We start from the raw sequence: 21,819 nt of genomic DNA on the forward strand, positions 1-21,819 counted from the left end.
GTATTGCTCTGCCAACTTTATATACAACACCATTTATATATATTATATATGTTCGAAAATTCATGAATATAACTAATTTAAACCAGATTCTTTTCTTACAGACAGTGTATTGTAGGTGTTCAAATACCTGACATGTTTCAACATGTACAACAATCATGAATAGGACTTTTAACCTTCATATTATGTTAAGTTAAGTTATAATTATGTTTCCATTTTTGTGTTGACTAAAGCACTGGATATCCTTTAATTTTCCTTTCTTCAAAACTGTTCTAAAATATCCCAATGTTGTCTCTCTTTTCGAGTATGTTTAACATGTCAGAAACGGTTGTTGCGGATGTCATCTATTATTTGACAGTTTCGTGTGGATTTTGACATCCGGGTAAAAATGACCCACAAAATAATCAACGTGATTTATTTTTCAACATGATATGAGGGTTAACCAAGGAGGTCAAGAGGTTCAATCTGGCTAATACTCCTTGTCGGGGCGCCCCCAGCTGGTAAGAATTGTGTATTGCAATAAGTGGAACAATCCTGCGAACAAAATAAAAGAATAGAGCAAACAAGGATATTGCGCGCAAACACACACGCTTGCACGGACACATTCACACAAAGGAGAGCAAGTACGCCTTTGTTCACTCAATTAATTCAGTCCTGGCACGGTTTCAACACTGGTACTGTTGCTAGCGTTTCACTTTGGGATTTATCTCAATTTAGTTTATAACTTTGAGCATTTAGAAAGACCCACTCGTCACATTTCCGGTAGCCGATGGAAACGATCCCGTCCAACTAATTAGTCAAAAACTTATGTAGCGAGGTTTGTGTTTTGTCCAGTACTCTAGCTTCCTTTCACGTTACTTTGACAAATGTTTCCTCAGGTATTAGCACTTCATTTATGTAACACATAAAATAGATCTCCGGTTTATGCTTAGGAGTCATCCATTTTTTGAATAAATGTTCAGTTGTCTATTGGCAGGCTAGCTAGCTTTCTCTTGTTAGGATTTCCTTCACTATCTATTTCAGTTACTTCCAGGTTGAGTGAACGCTGGCACGTGTAGCTGACACTGCTCACCGGCAGAAAAAAACTTCCTGTCACTGTAAAGTGACCGTGAGAGTTTCGAAAGGCGCTTATAAATAAAATGTATTATGAATATAATACTATCGCATTCATTATTATTTATCAATTATCATAAGGTGTGCGGGTTTGTATCAGTGTTTGAAATAACGTCTGCCCGGAGGCCAGGGGCGTACAACTTTTACGTCGGGCGTACAACTTTCAAAACGCGTGGCCGACAACTTCTTCAAGAAAAAACCCCCAAATGAAATCAAACGTTTGTTTTATTCAATAAAGCAAAAGCTACAAGCAAACCGCTACAAGCCACATGGACTCCTCTTTCTAAGCGCATTTCAAAACTCTCAAGTACACTTTACAGTCTCTGTATAGTCCGAAGCACGAAACAGGCTTCTGATTGGCTGCCGTGCCGAGTATGCAAATGGCCAAACGGCGGTTCGTTTGGCAATTTGCAGACAACGTAACGTAGCAGACAACGTAACGCAAACATTGCATTGTGCACCATGACGACAAACGACAACTGGAACAAAATCTTCAGCAAGGAATATTTACGATAAATTAAGCAATGGAGCATTTGTTGTAGGTACATCCTTAATAAAAAAAATCCTTTATACTTTGCAACCATCTTTTTTTTTTTCTTCGATTAGTCGTCTTATTTTGTTTCAAGTTGTGGAAAATGGGGCAGGCAACTTTATGGTCGGGCAGGCAACTTTTCAGAGTTGTCTGCCCTGGTGTCCGCTAACTTTTTGTCATGAGTTTCATACACTCTATATAGGTATATTTTGTGTAGTTTTAAGGCTAATTTAGTAAAAAAAAAATAATTTATTAAATACATATTTTTTACCAATGAGTCGATATTCACTGGAGCAGGAAGTTTGAAGCTCAACTTTATTATGTAGCGTTAATATGAAAATACCCTTGGTGAAACCATATGGAATTACATTTTCGCATTAAATCTGGAAAGGGCATCCTCCCGTCCTCAATAAATCTTGATATTTGTGACTATTTGATCATCCATTTCACGCGCGGCCCCGAAACCGAAAGCCATCAGCGTAAATTCTTCTCTAAATCCCCAGATTCACACCCCCCACGCCCCCGCCTCCAAAGGACACGCATAAGAGCGACACCTGCAGGAACGACATAATCGAACCAGAAGAAGGCAAAGCGGAGAAGACAGTCAACATGAACGAGTAAACTTGAAATTTCAAGAAACTACTCACTCTCGGCTGCAAAAATATGGTGCATCTTATTTGCATTTTTTTTTTACATAAATATGAGATTTGGCTCGGATTTAGTTACCCATCTAGTCACCTGCAAAAGGGTAATGCCAGATCATTTTTCCTACTACGGCGGAGTTAATAGAAACGTTTCCCACGCCCACACACACCCCTGGCGATTTGTTGACCAGAGAAAAGGAAAAGGAGCCTGAAGAACCGAGATGATAAGCTGCTATCATCCGTTGGTGACTGACGGGCAGATCCCCGCTTTGCTGAGTCGCTACTCTTCTATTCATAGCAGCTGACACGAGTTTGCCCTCCACACGTCGTCTGAACGCTAATCCCAACGTTTACCCGAGTGTTTGCGAAGAAACCTTTGACCCCAGAAGGCAATTTCAGATTCCGGCAAAGCTGGGCTCAGTGATGACGTTGTCCTCGAACAAATGGATGACACGGACGTCCTTTGAAGAAGAGGAATGACGATGAATTGGGAGTCAGATCTTTGCCACCATTCCGCAACCACGCCGTTGTACACAATGCGCATCACTACCTTAGTTTTTCTTCTTTTCCAGTTGTTCCTGCCGCCGCTTCTCGGCCTGCTGCTTTTTGTGCTGCGCTATCTCAGCCATCTGCAGACCGTGGGCCATTTGCCTGATTGGATCAAAGTCGACCACGTCAAAAGGGCACATGCCTGCATGCACATCAAACGGACCATCCCTACCCAGATTTGAGCTCCGGTGGGACAGGAAGAGGTTTGGCGAATCCATCCTTCCCAACAAGCCAATAGCTCTCTTCTGTTCCTTTCCCCTAAAGCAGAAGAAAAAACAAGAAATTAGAAGCTGAGCAGTATATGTGGCGGCAGTGTAACACCTTCACTTCTGTCCTTCTCCTCAGCTCTAGCTTGTAGCCCAGGTTGAGCTCACGCAGGACTTGGACCATATCCTGGTGCACGTGGATCCTGTAGGCTGGAGGAAGACAAAGAAAGAAAGAAGAGGCCCCAAATGAAGAGATAAAAAATTGCGTCTGTGATACTTACGCAGGCCGCTGGACTCCATACGAGAGGCTGTGGTCACCGTATCTCCAAATAAACAATATCGTGGCATGGTGAGACCGACCACTCCCGCTACGCATGGCCCTACAGGGGGCAGAAAAGATGCAAATTACATTTAGTTCTAGGGTAACATACAGCCTCAAAAATGATAAAAACCTCCCATATTTTCCGCACTGTAAGGCGCAGCATCAATGAATGACATTTTAAAACGTTTTCCATATATAAGGCGCACCGCATTACAAGCCACCATGATAGAGGCTGGCTGGGGTTAAGTTATGACTCCACCAGTCAGACTTTGCCGTCATTTTTCATTTTTTGGCGTCAGACATGAAAATAGAAATTGCAGAATAGTATAATATGTGGTATTTTCGGCATTTTTATGAACTCAAAAATATTTCATGGTTTGATCAGTTTATCACAATACAATAATAAATGTGATTTTCAGAGATGAGCATTTTTGCTTCTTTCAACCGTTTATGCCCTTTATGTGTTTTCATGAAATATTTTGCCCTTTAAAAAATTCTGAAATAAACAGTTTTTGAGGCACTAAATACAAAAACAAGCAAATAAAATGCCAACATTTCCATTTCTAATAATTGTGCCAAAAACAAAAAAATGAAGAGTTACATTTCGCCATATTTTTTTCTTTTTTGGTGTCAAACATGAAAGTAGATATTGCAGAAAAGTATCATGTGTGGTATTTTCTGCATTTTTATGAGCTCAAAAATATTTTATGGTTTTAACAAAGTTTATCACAATTCAATAATAAATATAATTTTCAGAGATGAGCAATTTTGCTTCTTTAAAACTTTTATGCTCCTTCGGGGTTTTCGTGGAATATTTTGGGTTGAAAATTTTCAGGAAAGAAACAAAACTGAAATGAAAAAAAATTGAGACACTAAACACACGCAAAAAAAGAAAAAAGAAAAAAAATCTACATTTTCCATTTCTAATGATCGTGCAAAAAGAAGGAAAATGATGGCAGAATTAAGAAAATAAATTCCGCCTGGCAAAGTAATTTTAAGAGCTTATCGAAGTGAAACACCATTTTATATATCCCAGGCTGCTGATAGTCGTGAGACCTGATGCGGCTCAATATGACTTCACATAAGGTGCACCGGCGTATAAGATGTAGGGTCATCATTTGAAGAAAATTAAAGGCTTTTGGGTGTGCCTTATAGTGCAAAAAATCCGGTAAATCACTGGACCTCTCCAATTTGAATTTTACAATTTAGTATTTCATATTGTCAATAGATTTTTTGGTGGGGTTTTCATCCACCCGTGTGCAGCCCAATGCGGATCCTGACGGGAACGTCGGGCATGTGTCTCATCTTGAAGGTCCCAACTGCGCTCAAGATGTCGAGCGACATGTTAGCAATCTCTGCCACGTGCCGGTTGCCGTTGGGAACGGGGACGCCAGACGCGACCATGTAGGCGTCGCCGATCGTCTCCACCTGCGTGCGGTTGAGAAGACGATGAGGAGGTTCCAACCGGGCGGGAGCTCAATAGCGGCACCTTGTAAACGTCGTGGTCGCCGATGATGGCGTCGAAAAGCGTGTAGAGGCTGTTGAGAAGGTCGACCACCTCGATCGGCTCACTGTTAGCCGAGATGGTAGTAAAGCCCACGATGTCGCTGAAGTACAGAGATACGCTGTCGAAATACTCGGGCACCACAGTGCCGCCCATCTTCAGCGCTTCTGCCACGGATCTGAGGAGCAAAGGCACAACGCTGTTCCGAGGTGTTCGCGTTATGTCGAAATGACGACAGCGCGCAAGGTCTCACGGTGGCAGCATCTGCGTCAGGAGCTTCTCCGTCTTCTGCTTCTCCATCTCCAGCTCCTCGGTCCGTTCTCGGATCAGCTCCTCGAGGTTAGATGAATACTGCTCCAGCATCCGCAGCATGGAGTCAATAATGTTGGTCTTCCTGCCTTTGTTGATGTCCTTGAACTTGAAGAGGCATGACATCACACGAGCTAATGGCGGCCGATGCATTTGTTACAACGCCCCGGGCCTTCAGTGGCGGATTTCGTGCAACTTAATTACTCTGATGTGTATTCCATGAACGTGTTTAGATAACGGTTCACGGAGATGCCTAAACTCCTCCCTCTGCTCATTAGTACGACATTCATATCAGAAGTTCTTTGGAGAGGATAAAGAATAAATGGCTTGGAAGTATATTGTAAAAATGATACCGTTGCGGTACTCAATCCGCAACTTAAAGTGTGTTAACGCGCTGCAACACTGATGCTATTTAGCATTTAGCATTGAGCTAGCAGAATGAAAGGTTAAGTTAAGCTGTTGCTTGCAATCCACAAGATGCTATGATGATTATTGTGATCTTTATTTTGTGCTTAGTTTGACAGCAGTCAAAATCTATCAAAATCTGATATCCAAATACAGTTAAACCTCGGTTTTCGACCATAAACCGTTGCAGAAACCTGTTCGGAAACTGATTTGGTCGAAAACGGAAACATTTCCATTATCGATGTAATCAATGTCTGCTCATTTTTAGCGTGACTGAACCATACAACCACAACGACGCTACACGAGGATAATGCGTCGGTCACAATGAGACGCGCTTCTCAACTTACAAACACCTTAACTTACAAACTTTTCGTCTTACAAACGTCAAATTTCTGAAAATTAAACCTTATAATAAGCACTATTTTCATAATACACACCCACCACGGCCATCAAAAAGGTAAATAAAACTTTATTTTACAGCACAGTTTATTTCTTTAATTACAGTCCTCATGCAATTCCCTTTGACCTTCGACCTCCAACGCCATTCCATCAAGCCATAAATGACCATCACAAATGTAAATAAAGTGACTTTTATGATACAATGCAGTGTATTTCTTTCATTGCAATACAATAGCACATTTATTATACATAGAATAAGGTATGTTGTGTGTAGTTTTAAGGCTTATTTAGTTGAAAACTATATTTTATGGAAACCTGGGAACGGATTATTCCCATTTTAATGGTTTCCTATGGGAATGTTTTTTTTTAGATACACACTTTTCGCCTTACACACTCTGTCTGGGAACCAATTAAGTTCGTAAGTTGAGGTCTCACTGTATAAGGAAGCAGAGGTAGAGTCGAGTGGTGCATTCAGGTACGCTCAGAGAACCGATTTTCGGTTGTAAACTAAGGCATTTAAATTTTTTATTTTTTTTGTCAAAAAGCGAATTGGTCGAGAAACGAGATGTTCGAAAGCAGAGGTTTGACTCTTTGATGAAAAGGTTTCTTCAGCCGCCATCTGTACTTCTTTGAAGGTGTCGGACGTTTCGCTTCTCATCCAGGAGGCTATGAACTAAAATTTTGCTCGTTGTACTAAGTTCATCCTGTCTACTTGATATCTAATTTAAAGCAGATTCTTTACTTACAGACAGTGTATTGTAGGTGTTCAAACACAATACACTGTCTGTAAGTAAAGAATCTGCTTTAAATTAAAATTTTGCTGGTAGCTTTGGCCCTATATGTATCTCCCTACTGGTCAGAGGTGGCGGTGGCCAGACCTTTGCTCTGATAGGTGATCCAACCTTGTGTTCTAAGGTTGGGGGGAGCACAGGACTATTCCCTGAGCCTACATTGATTACTTCTATTGTCCTGACTGATTATGTTCTACGACTGGCCTGATTGCCCCATCCGCTCTGGTATCAGAGCATGACTAAGCAAAACGTCCGACACCTTCAAAAAAAGTACAGAAGATAGCTGAAGAAACCTTTCCATCGATGGACCACTCCTGTACGACTGAGAGCTCACACAGACAGAGGTTTGACTGTATTTTATTTTAGGTTGGAACCCCATCCGTGTACCTTGTCAAATATGTCTTCGAACGTGGGTCTCTTTTCCGCCTGTTCGTTCCAGCACTGTTTCATCAGCTGGATGCACTCCAACGGAGCGCAATCCAAACTCACCAGTGGGCGACACAGTGGAGGCGGTTTGCGCAGCTTCTCAACCACATCTGGGGAGGAAAAGAAAAATGGGCATACCCGAACAGGCGAACTCGACATTGGTCCGTTTTGCCTGAGTGACTGTCGGTTGTTTCACCTGCAGCCGAAAGATCCAGCATGCAAAAGGGAGGCCCCCGGATGACCACCTCTTGTGTGATGATGGCGAAACTATATACGTCGCCGGCCAGTGTCCCGCGCAGGCCTGGCTGAGGAGCTCTCAGGAGCTCTGGAGACGTCCACAGCAACTCTGGCAAACAAAGCCACCTGACGTTGAAGAATGTGCTTAGTTTTTGGCGTTCTCTTACCATCTGCAGGTGGTTCCACGTATGGGAACTTCTGAGCCTCCAGAATCTCGTTGTATCCGTAGTCTGTGATCTTCAATACGAAGCGCCCGTCCACCACACAGTTACGAGACTTCAGGTGGGAGTGAGGGACACCGCAGTGGTGGAGGTACTTCATACCCTGGAAGAGCAGATTCGGGGAATGTTCTTTGTGAAACTGGATGCAATCTCCATGATGTCTTCTCTTGGAACTACGCTAACCTTGATCAAATCCAGCAGCAAAGAGGACTTGAACATCCAATCCAGCTTGACGTCCTCATTCAGGAGAAGATCTTCCAAGCTTCCCCTGGAGCAGAATTCGGTCACGATGGCCAATACGCCGCAGTCAAGGAAGAAGCCCAAGAAAAGGTTGACATTCTCGTGTCGCATGTCCTTCATCTGTGAGAGGATATTGATCGCTTTTTAATTATGTGACACCAAAACAGTGCTATTCTGAAAGATGGCGCGTCCTACCAGCTCGAACAAGTCGCTCGTTTTGCGGTTGAGGCTGCTAAACGAGCCATCGGGGAGTCTCTTGAGCCACGCCCAGTCCCCCTGCGGAGGCGGAACATTCATTGGCGGCCCAAAGAGGGTCCAAAGACACCTTCATTGCATTCGAGACCGTAAAAAATGAAAACGCAATCCATGTGAATTCATGTCAAACAAGTCCAGAGTCACTTCTTGCTAGACCGTGTTGAATAAAAATGTAACGTTTCGGTTTGCGACCAACGGGTGGCACTGGAGGGCCCTGCCTGCAGCTGCACAGATGTTGGTCGTTTTAATCAGTGGCAGTTAAAAGGACTCTCGGCACAAGCATTCAGTGTCGGGTCATTGTTTGTTTCACCCTGTCAGGTTTGTTTCGTCTTATGTTTTACTCATGGTTTTGTTTGCTACTTTGGACATTTATGTTCTGATGACTGTTTGAGATTTTGTTCCTGCCGACTTTAATATAATTTGTCAAATACACCTTGCTCCTCCACCCCGCCTGCTTTTTTGGGGTCTGCCACCACCTTGCTAAGCGTGACCAAAAATACATTAAAAATGATAGAAGGCGGCAGAATCACACTCACCTCAAAAATGACAACATTGGAGTTTTCGTACGTGGCGGGTGATCGGGTGGAGGCGGCGGATGTGACGCTGCATTCCGACACGCTCTTGGCGCCACTTGTCCGACTGTCATCAAGGCTTAGCTTCTGGAAAATGAATCATTTCAAATATTTCGAATTTACACATCTAAATGAAATCATATGTTCATACTTAGTACGCAAACACTGCTCTAAAATAAAAAGAAAGATGACAAGACCTTGTTGCTAAGCGATGGGTTGATAAAGGTAACATCCGCTAAAGTCAGCAGGATCTTGTTCGGACCCCGGACCAGCCGGATCTGGTTGATACGTCGCCTAAGCAACGAGAACAAACACATTGGGACAGTTTAATTTCTGGTTTGGAAAACCTAAACCTCGCACCATACTTACCGGATCAAATAAATCAGCGCCATGACCAGCACACAGGCGCTAGTGGCACCTAGCACGATGCTAACGGTGGAAAAAAGATCCACACCTGGAGCGGAAATAACTCATTAGCATCATTGACAATCCTTTGAGGGCCGTGACATCTGAGCCCCAAGTTCCTCACCCCCTGAGCAGATGATGCCTGGAGTGAACCAGCACTGGGCATCCTGTCTGGGTGCCGAGCCGAGAGGAAAGTGGATGTGTCGACCCAGGAAGTGCATCGAGTCGGCCTCCATGTCAACCCTTTTGTCACAAATGAAAACACATCCATATTTCTCTCAAGTTCAGTGGCAGAAAGTAACAAAAGCGAAACTTGGACTTGCGACTTTACTCGATACAATTGAACAGATACAGTATTTGTACTTTGTTTTCCTAACTTATTGAACATGAGAAAATGTTATAGAGGTGTCTTGAGAAACGAATGTTCAACTCATTTCGCAAAGTGAAATGTGTCTATTTTAAACCAATACTTCAACTGAAAATAGCACAACGCTAACATATAATGTAAAATCCCATTAGGATGCTAACAGTTAACATTAATATGTGCTTTTCATAATAATAATACCTTTAATTTACAAGCGCCTTTCAAATCACCCAAGGACATTTTACAAACATTCAGGCAATCGGTGGTTGAACACAAACGGCATCTCACCAAGTCACTCCGATCAGTAGGAATAGAACTACTTGTCTTCGGGTGTGCCTACCTGATTGCACTAAACTGCAGGAGCAGTACAATGGATGTTGTAGCATTAAGTGACGCACGCTCTTCAATTTGGAATTCATTTGGATTATTTCTTTGTGTTTATAGTGTACATTAAGAATATTATTTTTCCTGATTTAAAACAAAACATAAGATGATAATTTAGCTTTTTTTTTGGTGAGGGGGAGGTTATTGCTTTCAATTTTTTAAATCTAAAACAGGAGTCTCCAAAGTCGGTCCTCGGGGGCCGCTGTCCTGCCTGTTTTCCAGCTCTCCGAGGAGCAACGCATCCAATTGAAATGATCAGCTCATCAGCGAGCTCTGAAGCAGCATCAAAATGGTCCTGATGATTTGAATCAGGTGCGTTGGTCCTAGGAGAGCTGGAAAACAGGCAGGACAGCGGCCCTCGAAGACCAACTTTGGAGACCCCTGATCTAAAAGCATCATCATATAGAGGACGCTAGGTTATCACTTTCCCCTGACAGGCTTGGGTTCCACATTAAATGATGCCTGTGTTACTACCGAACTCAACTCGACTGTATTTATGGAACACTTTCAAACAGACAAAGTTGCATACAAAGTATAGTGAGAAAAGCAGGGGCCCCAAAATTGAGCCCTGTGGAACACCACACGACAGAGGGGCGGTTCGTGACTCAAAGCTGCCAAGGCGAACACAAAAGGTTCTGTCAGCTAGATCGGACCTACCTGTGTGTTGGTGTCAGTTCACACGAGAGTCCATCCGTGTCCAGGATGACATAGTCCAATAACACGCTTCCCGAAGCGTCCGTTTTTACGGGATGGCTGAAGCCCTGCAATGGGAATTAGTCAGCGGTTTTTGATGCGTCAAAACATGGGCATGATGGGAGCGCACCTCAAAGTTGTGGTTTCGCGCTTGTTGCGCTAAATTCCCACCCGACATCCATTCCTTGGAACGTCGAACGCGATGCGCGGCGTGAGCAACGAGCACCACAGAGTTGTAGATGGTGCCGAAGAGAGGAGACACCTGGATGACCAAAACAGACGTTCAGTGCAGGCTTCTGGATTTGACGAAATCATTGGTGAAAATGTTTTTGTTGCACTTGTGTGATTCTGTCTACATACAAAGTATAGCGACCATTTTTTGGCAATCTGTTCTGTTGACTGCTCCCACTTTTACCGCCTTCGTGTCATCACCTGCTGGGGTTTGATGGTGCTCGCCACCTCGCCTTTCTCCATGGCTTCCTCGTAGGCTTCGATAAATGACACCCGGGGCGAGTCGACCGTGACGGTGAGCGCGGCGTCGTAGGCCCGCAGCAGTTTGCGATTATTCCTCAAGGCCGGATGGCTCACGTTCCGGTACGGTAAGCTGTAGAGGAGGGTGTCATAGGGGACGAATACCAGCGAGCCGTCGATCATCTGCATGTCGTAGGCCGTTTCCAAAAGGTGCTTCTGAAGCTCGCCGCCGATCAGCGCCGAGTGCATGCAGAGGATCAGAACTTCGGCACAGCAGATAAAGTTTTAGGTTAGAGGTAACGAATTTCTGAGCATTATCTTCACCCTTCCAAAAATGGCTGCTCCACCTCGTATTTCACTCATTTTACGAATTTTAGCCAGAGTTCTTCGGATTCCGTGGGGGGTGTTCTCCATAACCCTGACCAGTCGGACAGGCAGAGTGTGGGCCCGGAGGGATTCGGCAACCTAAAATGTAGACTATGAAGGTGACAAATGTGGCCGACAGCATATGGCTATATGTTTCCCCGTTTGTGTAAGGACCTTGTTCGCCGTCGCCACCCAGACGTCATCCGAAGCTGAGATGATACCGACGTGAGCCCACTTGAAATATCTCATGACTCGTAACAACACCCAGGTGGGCCTGGGCATGGAGCGGACAAAGGTCGGGTGGCTCCAGTTGCGGTCTAACTCGTAGCCGACGCAGCCCCACGCAAACAAAGCCTGAAGGAGGAATTGCATACGATACAGTTCTGCCTTGAAAACACACGAGGAAAATAGCACTCCATCATACTACTACTACGACTACTACTACTACAGTATTAACTCATTCACTGCTATTCATTCCCGAATGTATTTGGCAATAAAAAAGTGTTACTTGGAGCGCCGTTCCCGAATTTGTTCGTGCTTTGGTTTTTCTTGAGGGGGCTGCAGATAGAGCGCTGGTCATACCTCTGGCAATGTTTTTAACCTTCTACAAGGGGGCAGCATTTACCTTTTGTCCATGTTAGCGCTTTGTTTTAGCTCCAGCTGTTGTGAAAGCGCTATATAAATTAATAGAGCGGTGTAGAGCGGTGGCAACGATTTTTTCCGCCGCCCTGTTAGATTTTTTAATCCGGCCTGCCGAACTTGTCAAAATTAGCGTAAAAACAGGGTCTGAAACTCATGACACAAAGTTAGCGGACACAAAGACAGACAACTCTGAAAAGTTGCCTGCCCGGCCATAAAGTTACCTGCCCCATTTTTCACAACTTGAAACACAATAAGACGACTAATCGGCAAAAAAAACATTGTTGCAAAGTATAAATGATTTTTTTTAAATTAAGGATGTAACTACCACAAATGCGCCCTTGATTTACGGTAGATATCCCTTGCTGAAGATTTTGCTCCAGTTGTCGTTTGTCCGCAATGCAATGGTTGCGTTGCGTTGTCTGCTACAAGCGACTAAGCGCCTTTCAAAACTCTCAAGGACACTTTACAGTCACAGTACGTAAGAAGTGGCCGGAGGGAAGTCTGGGCTTCGCTACTGAAGCTGCTGCCCCCGCGACCAAACCCCGGATAAGCGGCAGAAGATGGATGGATGACAAATATTTATTTCTGATTAAATTGGGTTTTGTTTTAAAATCAGAGAGTGGGAGGTCGCTCTTATAAATAAAAAAATAAAATATCCCCATAGGACGACTCACTTTGTTCCAGCCTTTGCTCAACATCGAGGCAGCATCACAGTAACCCGGGTTGGTCGGTCCCACGTAAGCTGACGCTTTGGTGTGGAAAGCTAGAAACTTCTGCAGAGCTCTTGAGGTCTCACAAGGCTCCTGTAAAGTGAAATCCAATGATTAAGACGTTAGTCAAAAACACAGCGCTGAACGAAAATTAATGAGCCAATTTTTGAGCGTAGCCCAAAGCGATCAGATGCTTACATGCAGCACGGTGTAGTCAAAAGTGGCAGCGTAGGACAGCGAGGGGTCCTTGTTGATGCGATTGACAGCCAATTGTGCTGCCACATCCGGCAGGGCCTTGGCAAAGACGGGGTCACACTCCCAGGGTCCCACAACCCCGACCCGAAACGAGGCTCCCAAGCCCGGGCTGGACATTACGCACAGACAAGCCAGCGGCAGCAGGAGGAACCTTGACAGAAGACACCCGTCGGGGTGAGAGAATCCGTCTGAGGTGTTGTTGCCGGGTGGTCGCTTCCATGTTGTTTGAGAGATCGGACTCAGTCTTTGCATGGTGACGCTGAGGAGCAGGAACTCACAAGAAGCTGGAGAATGACGTTTTTGGATTAAACATTGTGCTTAGCCTGGAATAAACAGTAAGTTGATTTGTGTGGGGTGGTGTTGGGGGTCACATTTTTTTGTTGCGTAAAACCATCGCGCATCAATTGTACCTGCACTGAGAAATATGTCATGAAAAATGAAATGTGTTAACTCCTTCACTGCAATTGCTGGTCAGACCTTTGGCCATGTTTTTCCCTTCCATGAGGGTACAGCATTAGCCTTTTGTATAGCCGCCCCCATTTCAAGCTCACATAACACCAGACCTATATAACTTAGGAAATGACTTTTTTTCTGATGAAAGAAGAGAGTAAGGTTTCTTACGCTGCATTGAATGTTGATGAAATCCTAAAACTCAACATTGTGCGGGTCCTACAACTTCAGTGAAAATGACAAAAACCCTGGCACTGGAGCAGACCCCTTTTTGCAAATCGTCAGGCAGTGAATGAGTTAACCGCACATGACACTTGCCATACATCCTGTACCGATCATCTCAAAATGGATTATGTTGTGAGTCATCAGCACACCGAATATATAATCCTCTATCACAGGTGTCTTTTATTTAAAAATGCATGAACATATACCAAACTGTTTATTGTTCATTTATAAATTTTATAACTTTTAGTGTAATTTTTATCATTTCATATTTCGTATTAGCGATTTTTATGACTGTACAACTGTACATATAATGTATACAAGAGAAATCCATTCAAAATGGCCGACGTGACATTTATACGACAGGATAGTATACGATGTCAAACTGCTGTTTTTAAGCACCATGTAATGTAGGGAAAGAGATGCCCATTTCACGGTAAGATCAGAGCATTGTCATCAAATGGTGAGTATAGTTTTTGCTTTTTTGAATGTTGCTGTGCCGATGACCATTTTGTGTTTGGGAGCCTTTTACTGAGCGAGTTGCTTGTTCGGTAGCCACAAAGGGACATAAGTCTTCTTGTGTCGGTCCCAAGCCCGGATAAACAGAGGGTTGTGTCAGGAAGGGCATCCAACGTAAAAGCTTGGCCATAACAATCATGCGGATCAAACCTCTAAAGATGGAGGACACTGATTTGCTGTGGCGACCCCTTAAAGGGAAAAGCCGAAAGGAAAAGAAGATGAACAGATAATTTACTGTAAAGCAACTGACGTACTGAAAAATGAGGCACATAGTTGAAAGTAATTAATCATCCTCCCAATCATTTCAAAGCTCATTTCCTACCACGCAGATTAGCGAGAACCCCCTGGACCTTTCTACCTGAAAGAATCCACCCCCTGAGCGGCAAGATATTCCCTTGTTTTTTTAATTGGCATTTGGCAGGATTAGTGGAGTTAATAAAGATTCAAAATGGTGGTCAAATTATGCGTGATGACCTACCCAAGTGTTGAGAAGATATCCAACCATGACCCCCTGCAGCACGAAGACACGTTGAACAACAGTGAGGACAATTTAGACAATTGCCCGATGAAATTCAACAAATCCAGACAGAACAAACTGTCGGACTGCTCGTCTCACCACAAGGTGGTGTTAACGCTCACTGTCTCCACCCTCTTGGTATCCATAGCAACCACTCGCGGTTAAGCCAGGGTTTGAAAAGTACTGAAGGACGTTTGTGAGCGTGTGTCTGTGATTACTTCTACATTTATTTCAATTGCATATTTTCAGAAAGTCCAGCGAAGTCATAGTTCTTGGTCTTGTAGAGCCTGTCCTCTACTTTTAAGTACTTGTCGTATTTCTCGTTTCCCTCACTGGGGTAGATCCTCTTGAAGCCTCCCAGGTGGTCGTCTTCGTAGCTTTCCATCGCCTCAACCATGGTCGCCCGGCGCTGCTGTTCGTTCTCCAGCCTACCGGGGACGGAGGGGAGAAACTTTCTCAGATGAAAAAAAATAAAACAAAGAGCCAGAGAAAAATGATTGTACCTCTCCTCGATGCGCACGTTTTGTTTCATGCGCTCTTCCACCTTGCGCTTCTCCTCCTTAATCATCCTGCAACGGTCAAAGGGGGCCAAGTTGATAAGCACCAGCGTGTCGTAAAGTAAAGCGTCCTTCACGTCGCGGTCCAGCGGCAGCAGGGTGGAAAAATCTGGAGAGTGATTCACCTGGGAATTAAAACAATTGAAAATCATTAAAACACACACATTCAGCTTCAACTGTGGCAGATTTTAAAAGTAAAAGCAAAAGTCATGGAATGTTAGAAAAAGTGGACGCTTGACGGACATTTGAGGACAAACAACTGACTGAGACAGTGTAACAACCCTCACAGATATATATCCTTTATCCTCAAGCTAAAAGATTTGGACAATGATGCTTTTGAAGTTATATGAAGCACTTGAGGGATACATGGTTGGAACACTGTCATTAAATTTAAAAAATACATTAAAAACATTTAAAAAACATGAATTATTATGTATTAAGACTGATATGAACCCCCCTGGACTTTGATCTTTAGTGAGACATGAGGATGAGAAAAATGACAATTTTTGTTGCTGTTATGCTAACATTTTTGTTAATGTGGATTTTTGTGCGGAGTCGCTATATTGGATTGGATTGGATTTGCCTTTATTAGTCTCGCAGTGGAGAAATTTACATTTCACAGCAGCAAAGTTATGAAAGAAATGAAAGTAGAAAAGCAAAACACATTGTGTTAAATAAAACACATTATTGTGTTTTATTTTTGATTCGCGTGGGCGTTACTGTTTTGTACATGATAATGCTGCTAAAAATAATTAATTAATTAATAAATAAACAAATAAGCCACAACAGCTGAGGAAGGTCAGGACTGAGCATCACCCGTTTGTCTTGATTGGTTATACTGCCCCCAAGTGGCCAGAAGTAGAAGCACACTCAATGCAAAAAAGTGGCAAAAACTGTTCAGTCATTTACATTCATCTTAATTGTTACCCAAAATGATTTCAATTAAAAATCCCCCCAAAATACGATCACGATATACCGCAGATTCGCACGTCAGCCAAGTCGACAGGTTCGACTGAAGTAAGAATCCGCAAACCTCAAGGACCCACGGCCTGTAGTGCTCGTCCAGGAGCACGTCAAAGCCAAGGATCTGGAAGCAGGCGCTCCCGACTACATGTTTGGAGAAGTGAGTGATGTAACCGTGCTGGATGCGGGAATGGGCCAAGACCAGCGTCTTCACGATGCCGTCCTCGATGTTGCTCCATATCTTCTCCGTGTTCTTGTAGTTGGACCGCAGTTGCTTTTTCAGCGTCGACAGCTTTCTAAAAAAAAATAACAAATAAGAAAAGAGTGTCATATACATGCTTATATGATTCACAAATAAATAAATAAGGCATGTGGGCACAGTCGGCCATTTTGTCACTTGCTTTTGACAGAAAATGACATCAGTTGCTCAGGTCTCAGGTAAGCATCAATCATGGTTCAGTTTCAGAAAACTAATGAGATTGGAGGACACATTTTTGACTGGCACACGAGTTCGAGCGCACGTTCAAATACATTTAAATGTGCAGTACAGTGATACCTCGGTTTACGAACCCCTTCGCTTAAGAACTTTTCAGTTTATGAATGTTAAATTTATGAAAATTTTACCTTGGCATACGAACTTTTGGCGTACATGGAGCTGCCTCAATGAGTGATGTGTCGGTCGCGAACGAGCCCGTTCTTCTAACAACAAAATGGCAGCCGACTGTTTTTGTCCTCTATTCCCTACCCAGTCTTCGGTTAAAGGCACGTGATTGGTCAAGAACGCAGCAGTGAGTTTGTCTAAAATATATACAATATATCTTAGATATGTGGACGATACTTTTGTCATAATTAAAAAACAAGAAATTCAATCCTTCACAGATCACCTCAACTCTGTAGACATCAACATTAAATTTACTCATGAGGACATTAAAGAGAACCAACTAGCCTTCTTGGATTGTAAAGTAATTATAAAAGAGGACAGAGCGCTAAAAACAGAAGTCTTTAGGAAGGCTACGCACACTGACCAATACTTACTTTTCGATTCTAACCACCCTTTACAACACAAACTAGGAGCTATCAGAACCCTCCAGCATAGAGCTAAACTAATACCAACAAGCGTCGAAGCTAGAGAAAAGGAGTCAAAACATATCAGGAGAGCACTCAAAAACTGTGGGTACCCTCAGTGGTCATTCAACAAATGTCAGAAAGAAAGAATAGGGAATGAAACCAAAAATTCTCAAGATACAAAAAGGAGAGGAGTAGCAGAACCTTACATTGCAGGAGTTTCTGAAAAATTACATAGTCCTTTGGCAACACAAAATTCCTACTTATTTCAAACCGATAAACACTTTAAGGCAAAAATTTGTGCATCCAAAAGATAGGCTACCAAATGAAAAACAAAGTAATGTAGTTTATTCCATACATTGTAAGAATGAAAATTGTAAAAAGCAGTACATTGGGGAGACTAAACAAATTCTCAAAAAAATACTTTATCAACGTCGCAGGGATAATACTAGTGGGCCTCAATCGGCAGTACATATGCACCTAAAAGCTAGCGATTGACGACAATTTGATGACAATGAGGTTAAAATCTTAGCGAAAGAACATAGATGGTTTGAAAGAGGAGTAAAAGAAGCGATTTTCATAAAACAACTAAATCCTTCATTAAACCGGTTTGGTGGGGTGAGGTTCAATTTGGATCAGTCATACAATAGCCTGCTTAGGTGAGGTGATACCGGTGGAAGTGGTGCATTTAGGACAGTCGTTAGTCAGAACGACAGGAACTATCAGTGGAGCAGCTGCAGGGAGTAGTCCTCTGCTCCCCCCCAACCTGAGAGCAGGGACCTATCATAGCAGAGTCCGGCACCGCCACGTCTGTACAGTAGGGGTATATAGGGCCTAAACTACCAGTAAGACTTTAGTTTGCTGATGAAGTTTCTTGGATAAGAAGCGAAACGTCCGACACCTTCAAGTACAGAAGTCATCTGTACAGAAGTACAGATGACGCCTGAAGAAACTTTTTCATCGGTGGGAATGGATTATTCTCATTTTAATGGTTTCCTATGGGAAATTAATTTTTGGGATACACACTTTTCGCCCAGACAGTGTGTAAGGCTTACACACTGTCTGGGATCCAATTAAGTTCGTAAGCCAAGGTATCACTGTATTTGCAAACACATTTAAATGAAATAAATGCAGAAAGTTTTTTCCCCATAACGCCAAGAGGCATCGAAAGACAAACTCATACAATTCAAATCAAAACTTAAAACACAGCAGGTTAAAATAGCCAAGTCAACCACTTTCTGTTGAGGATGTCTATTTATTTATTTGTTTGTTTATTTATGTTTCACCATGTTTATGTATTTCCTTTATTTTAGTGATTGTCATTTTAATGAACATCATACAACATATTGTGTCACCCTTGAAAGCCACTTAAAAATATTTTCCAAATATATTTTATTTAATATATATATATACACACACGTGTGTGTGTATTAAAAATATGCATACATAAAAAAATTATATCTATTTAATTTTTTTTAATATACAATCACTTTTTAAATTTTATAATATATATATATATATATATATATATATATATATATATATATATATATATATATATATATATATATATATATATATATATATAAAACATTTTAAATGTATTTCTTTAAGATATTTTTATACATAATTACTCCTCAAATTGGTTGACATTTATTGTACCGTTTGCTACCCGTCTGCTCATCATTGACGAAGGTCTCGCTGTCCTTGTTGATGCTAAAGTTGGTGAGATGCATGTACTTGTTATTCTGACAAGCAGACACCGACATTAGACTTTGCGTTGTTTAATGGAGTAAAATCGCACCAAGACGCACGTCAGCTCACCGCGTTTTCATCCGTCGGGTCCTCGTACTTGATGGTGCAGAAGCGAGCCAGGCCTTCATTGTACATGTAGATCCTCCAAGGGTAACACGAGGTCACCAGCACGTAGATGCGCATGTCAAACTTGAAGCCGTCGATGAGCAGCGGCTGGTGGGGGACGGAGACAGCGGCAAGAGGGTTAAAATGCTCTTCCGACAAGCGATTCTCTGCGAGACTCACCTTGTCGATGTACTCCTGACAGATCATGTCATTTTCAGGTGGAACTTTCTCCCACGACGTAAAGATGGAGATGCCTTTACCTTGGCTGCCCGCGTTGGGTTTGCAAATGTAACATTTGTCTTTGTCCTTGGCGTAGGATTTGAATAGACCGTATCTGCAAAGGAAAACGGGGTTGCATGAGTGTCAAAAGGACAAAAGCGGTTCGACATGACGCGGGTAAACAAGCAAACACACTCTATGGGAAAGGTCCACGTTCTGGGAAAAATGTTGTAGTCTTTGGGGAAAAACTTGAGCATGTGCTTCCAGTTAGTTGCTAATGAATTTTTGTGGCAAATTTCAGTCATAGAGGGCAAGTGGTTGATTTTCTGCAACAAATGAAACACAGATAGTTGCATGAAAAGAAAGGGGTACTATAACTGGAGCTCAGTGACCCAAGAATATCACACAAAGGTACAAATGTGGCGTTTTATGATCGTTATGACAGTACCTGGTACGGTTTCATTTCCTTAAATTTCTCCTCACAAGGACGGGCATCGCTCCACAACAGGGTCCAGTCTTCACCCGCCTTCGCCTCTTTAATGCCAAACTTCTCAGCGGCACGACGCACTGACACACAGAAATGTTTTTGTTTTGTATTTGTGTCATTTATTTATTTATGTTTTTTTTTTGTGACTTACCACTGTCATAGCGGCAATTGGTGAGATTGATGCCCTGACAACTACAAGAAAAAAAGTCCATGAGAAGGCTTGTAGGTCGCACATTAGATGCAATAATATTTCATGTACATGTACCTGCAAAGTGGAATATCGTCGTCATCGTCGTCTGTTAAAATGCAGCTGTCCCAAAAAAACATCCTATAAAACAAATTACTCTTGTTTATATACGAAACGAATATGCTTCAGTGAAGTTTAAGCAGTCTAAAGCATTAAACTAAATTCACATTACCATACATGTTAAGTTTCAGAAATCGGGATTTTCATACTCGCGACTGTGGTGCGTGTTAAAAAAATGTGAGCGTTAGTGTAAATTAAAAGTAAGTACAACACAAAAATGCGTTCATTGTTTAGTCATACATTCAATTAGTGTAAAAATGTTTTTTTTACATTTTCTTTTGTTTCATCTTACAAATGAATTGTCTGCATTGTGTCAAGAGTTGCTTTATAAAGGGACTATTGTGGTCAAAGGGAGTCTCCTGACCAAATCGTGACACTTAACATGTATGCATTACTGATACTGAGCACGTTTTACTGAAAAATTGAGACAGAGAGGGGGCAATCGTAAGTAATGATTTATTGCTAGCTGGCTGCTTATTTAAACTTTGGTGACCATGCCGATGTCGCTTTCTATTTGGTTTGTCTCACCTGCTGAAGGCAGATGCAGCAACATTTGCGTGTGATGAATATTTTTAACCCCACAACGCTTTATTTTGGACAAATCGGAGGGGGCTCGATCCCTCAGCAAACCAGAGTGTTTCTGCGGCACCGCCGCTTCTCGTGGCGTCACTTCACTCACCTTCGTCATGCTCGCACTCAACACGCGGCACTCTTTAAAAAAGCATTTGGGCTCCTTTTTAAACGAATGCCACGTGCTGCTTGTTGTTTTTTTCATTTCCTGGTTGGAACGTTCATACCAGTTTCGTCACGCCGACCAACAACGTATAATTCAGGAAGCAGCTATAGGAAATGCCTGTTGTTTACTGATGTGACGCCACGAATCACGTGATTTTTCTCACAACCAACAATGGCGAGTATGGACAAAGCGAATGACTGTAGCATGAAATCTGAACAATGCTCAGATTATGTGCGAACGCTACCGTGGTTAGACGTCAGAGAGCCATACTTTGAGAAGATGGGATATCGTGACGGTCCTTGTAACTTGCCGGTTGTCATTTCCGGGTAATTTTTTTTAGCCCAATTACCTTCGAGATTCAAATTAATCACTTGTCGCCACGAAGGGCAATAAAAATATCACACTCGTGGTTCTTCTCTTCGTGGTAATGAAAACGAGTAATTATTTATCATAATTAAAAATATATATACTAACAACGGTGGTTGGCAAAAAAACGTGAGACTTCAGCGTCAGATGGAATCGAACGTTTTGCTCCTCCCAAAAAAGAAATATAACAATAATAATAATGATGATGATGAGAATAATAATAATAATAATAATAATAATAATAATAATAATAATAATAATAATAATAATAATAATAATTAATAGAATAAGCCATGCCGCTGCAAGTGAGCAGAAGGCAGGAGACGAGTGCTTGGATGGCTGCAGTTCTGCCCGCAGAGGTGCAGTGATTCATGATGTCACATGCTGAGGACCGGGGGTGACTCATCCACCAACATCCTCGCTCACCCAGCCGCTGCAGAGCAACACTTTGAACAATCGCACACATATGAATGCAGCATCCACGCGCACTCAAAATTTACATTCATATCAGATGTCAACTCACGCTGGACTGCTTTAAC

General features: G+C 42.5%; 2 protein-coding genes across 3 annotated transcripts; both read right to left on the reverse strand.

Annotated features, from left to right (window-relative positions):
* Nucleotides 1-434: 434 nt before the first annotated feature.
* Nucleotides 435-14,816, reverse strand: gc2 (guanylyl cyclase 2). Of its 2 annotated transcripts, none has more exons than XM_088990478.1 (25): nucleotides 14,682-14,816; nucleotides 12,956-13,296; nucleotides 12,722-12,850; nucleotides 11,580-11,759; nucleotides 11,387-11,504; nucleotides 11,001-11,302; nucleotides 10,699-10,830; nucleotides 10,533-10,636; nucleotides 9,252-9,370; nucleotides 9,092-9,176; nucleotides 8,920-9,016; nucleotides 8,687-8,809; nucleotides 8,091-8,171; nucleotides 7,839-8,015; nucleotides 7,602-7,758; nucleotides 7,394-7,543; nucleotides 7,159-7,307; nucleotides 5,121-5,284; nucleotides 4,853-5,045; nucleotides 4,617-4,791; nucleotides 3,323-3,421; nucleotides 3,163-3,251; nucleotides 3,008-3,093; nucleotides 2,837-2,937; nucleotides 435-2,747 (listed from the first exon to the last, which is right to left on the reverse strand). In XM_088990478.1, exons 2-24 carry the CDS (start codon nucleotides 13,262-13,264, stop codon nucleotides 2,838-2,840), a joined length of 3,318 nt encoding a protein of 1,105 aa, XP_088846604.1. In that variant the 5' UTR covers nucleotides 13,265-13,296; nucleotides 14,682-14,816; the 3' UTR covers nucleotides 435-2,747; nucleotide 2,837. The 2 variants fall into 2 exon arrangements, with proteins under 2 accessions (XP_088846604.1, XP_088846603.1); XM_088990477.1 differs by having other exon boundaries at nucleotides 436-2,747; nucleotides 3,157-3,251.
* A 109-nt stretch (nucleotides 14,817-14,925) lies between these two features.
* Nucleotides 14,926-20,995, reverse strand: LOC148902153 (tubulin polyglutamylase ttll6-like). Its single transcript, XM_088990481.1, has 11 exons — nucleotides 20,858-20,995; nucleotides 20,137-20,199; nucleotides 20,023-20,063; nucleotides 19,833-19,951; nucleotides 19,580-19,710; nucleotides 19,346-19,499; nucleotides 19,130-19,273; nucleotides 18,968-19,053; nucleotides 16,311-16,536; nucleotides 15,224-15,402; nucleotides 14,926-15,148 (listed from the first exon to the last, which is right to left on the reverse strand). The coding sequence occupies exons 2-11, from the start codon at nucleotides 20,196-20,198 to the stop codon at nucleotides 14,947-14,949; spliced, it is 1,344 nt and encodes a 447-aa protein (XP_088846607.1). The 5' UTR covers nucleotide 20,199; nucleotides 20,858-20,995; the 3' UTR covers nucleotides 14,926-14,946.
* Nucleotides 20,996-21,819: the final 824 nt, after the last annotated feature.

The sequence above is a fragment of the Hippocampus bargibanti genome, linkage group LG02 (assembly GCF_051943395.1).
Source record: "Hippocampus bargibanti isolate YZ-2025 linkage group LG02, ASM5194339v1, whole genome shotgun sequence".
Classification (NCBI taxonomy): Eukaryota; Metazoa; Chordata; class Actinopteri; order Syngnathiformes; family Syngnathidae; genus Hippocampus; species Hippocampus bargibanti.

Bases quoted from the DNA above. Each gene is read 5' to 3' on its own strand.
- gc2 (XM_088990477.1), bottom strand. From the start codon at position 13,264: ATGCAAAGACTGAGTCCGATCTCTCAAACAACATGGAAGCGACCACCC. The intron at 9,177-9,251 runs GTGAGGAACTTG...TTTCCGCTCCAG, and splicing joins AGGCATCATCTGCTCAGGGG to GTGTGGATCTTTTTTCCACC. The intron at 7,544-7,601 runs GTAAGAGAACGC...TTTGTTTGCCAG, and splicing joins CGTGGAACCACCTGCAGATG to AGTTGCTGTGGACGTCTCCA.
- LOC148902153 (XM_088990481.1), bottom strand. From the start codon at position 20,198: ATGTTTTTTTGGGACAGCTGCATTTTAACAGACGACGATGACGACGAT. The intron at 19,711-19,832 runs GTACTGTCATAA...CATTTGTTGCAG, and splicing joins AGGAAATGAAACCGTACCAG to AAAATCAACCACTTGCCCTC. The intron at 19,500-19,579 runs GTGTGTTTGCTT...TTTCCTTTGCAG, and splicing joins ACGTGGACCTTTCCCATAGA to ATACGGTCTATTCAAATCCT.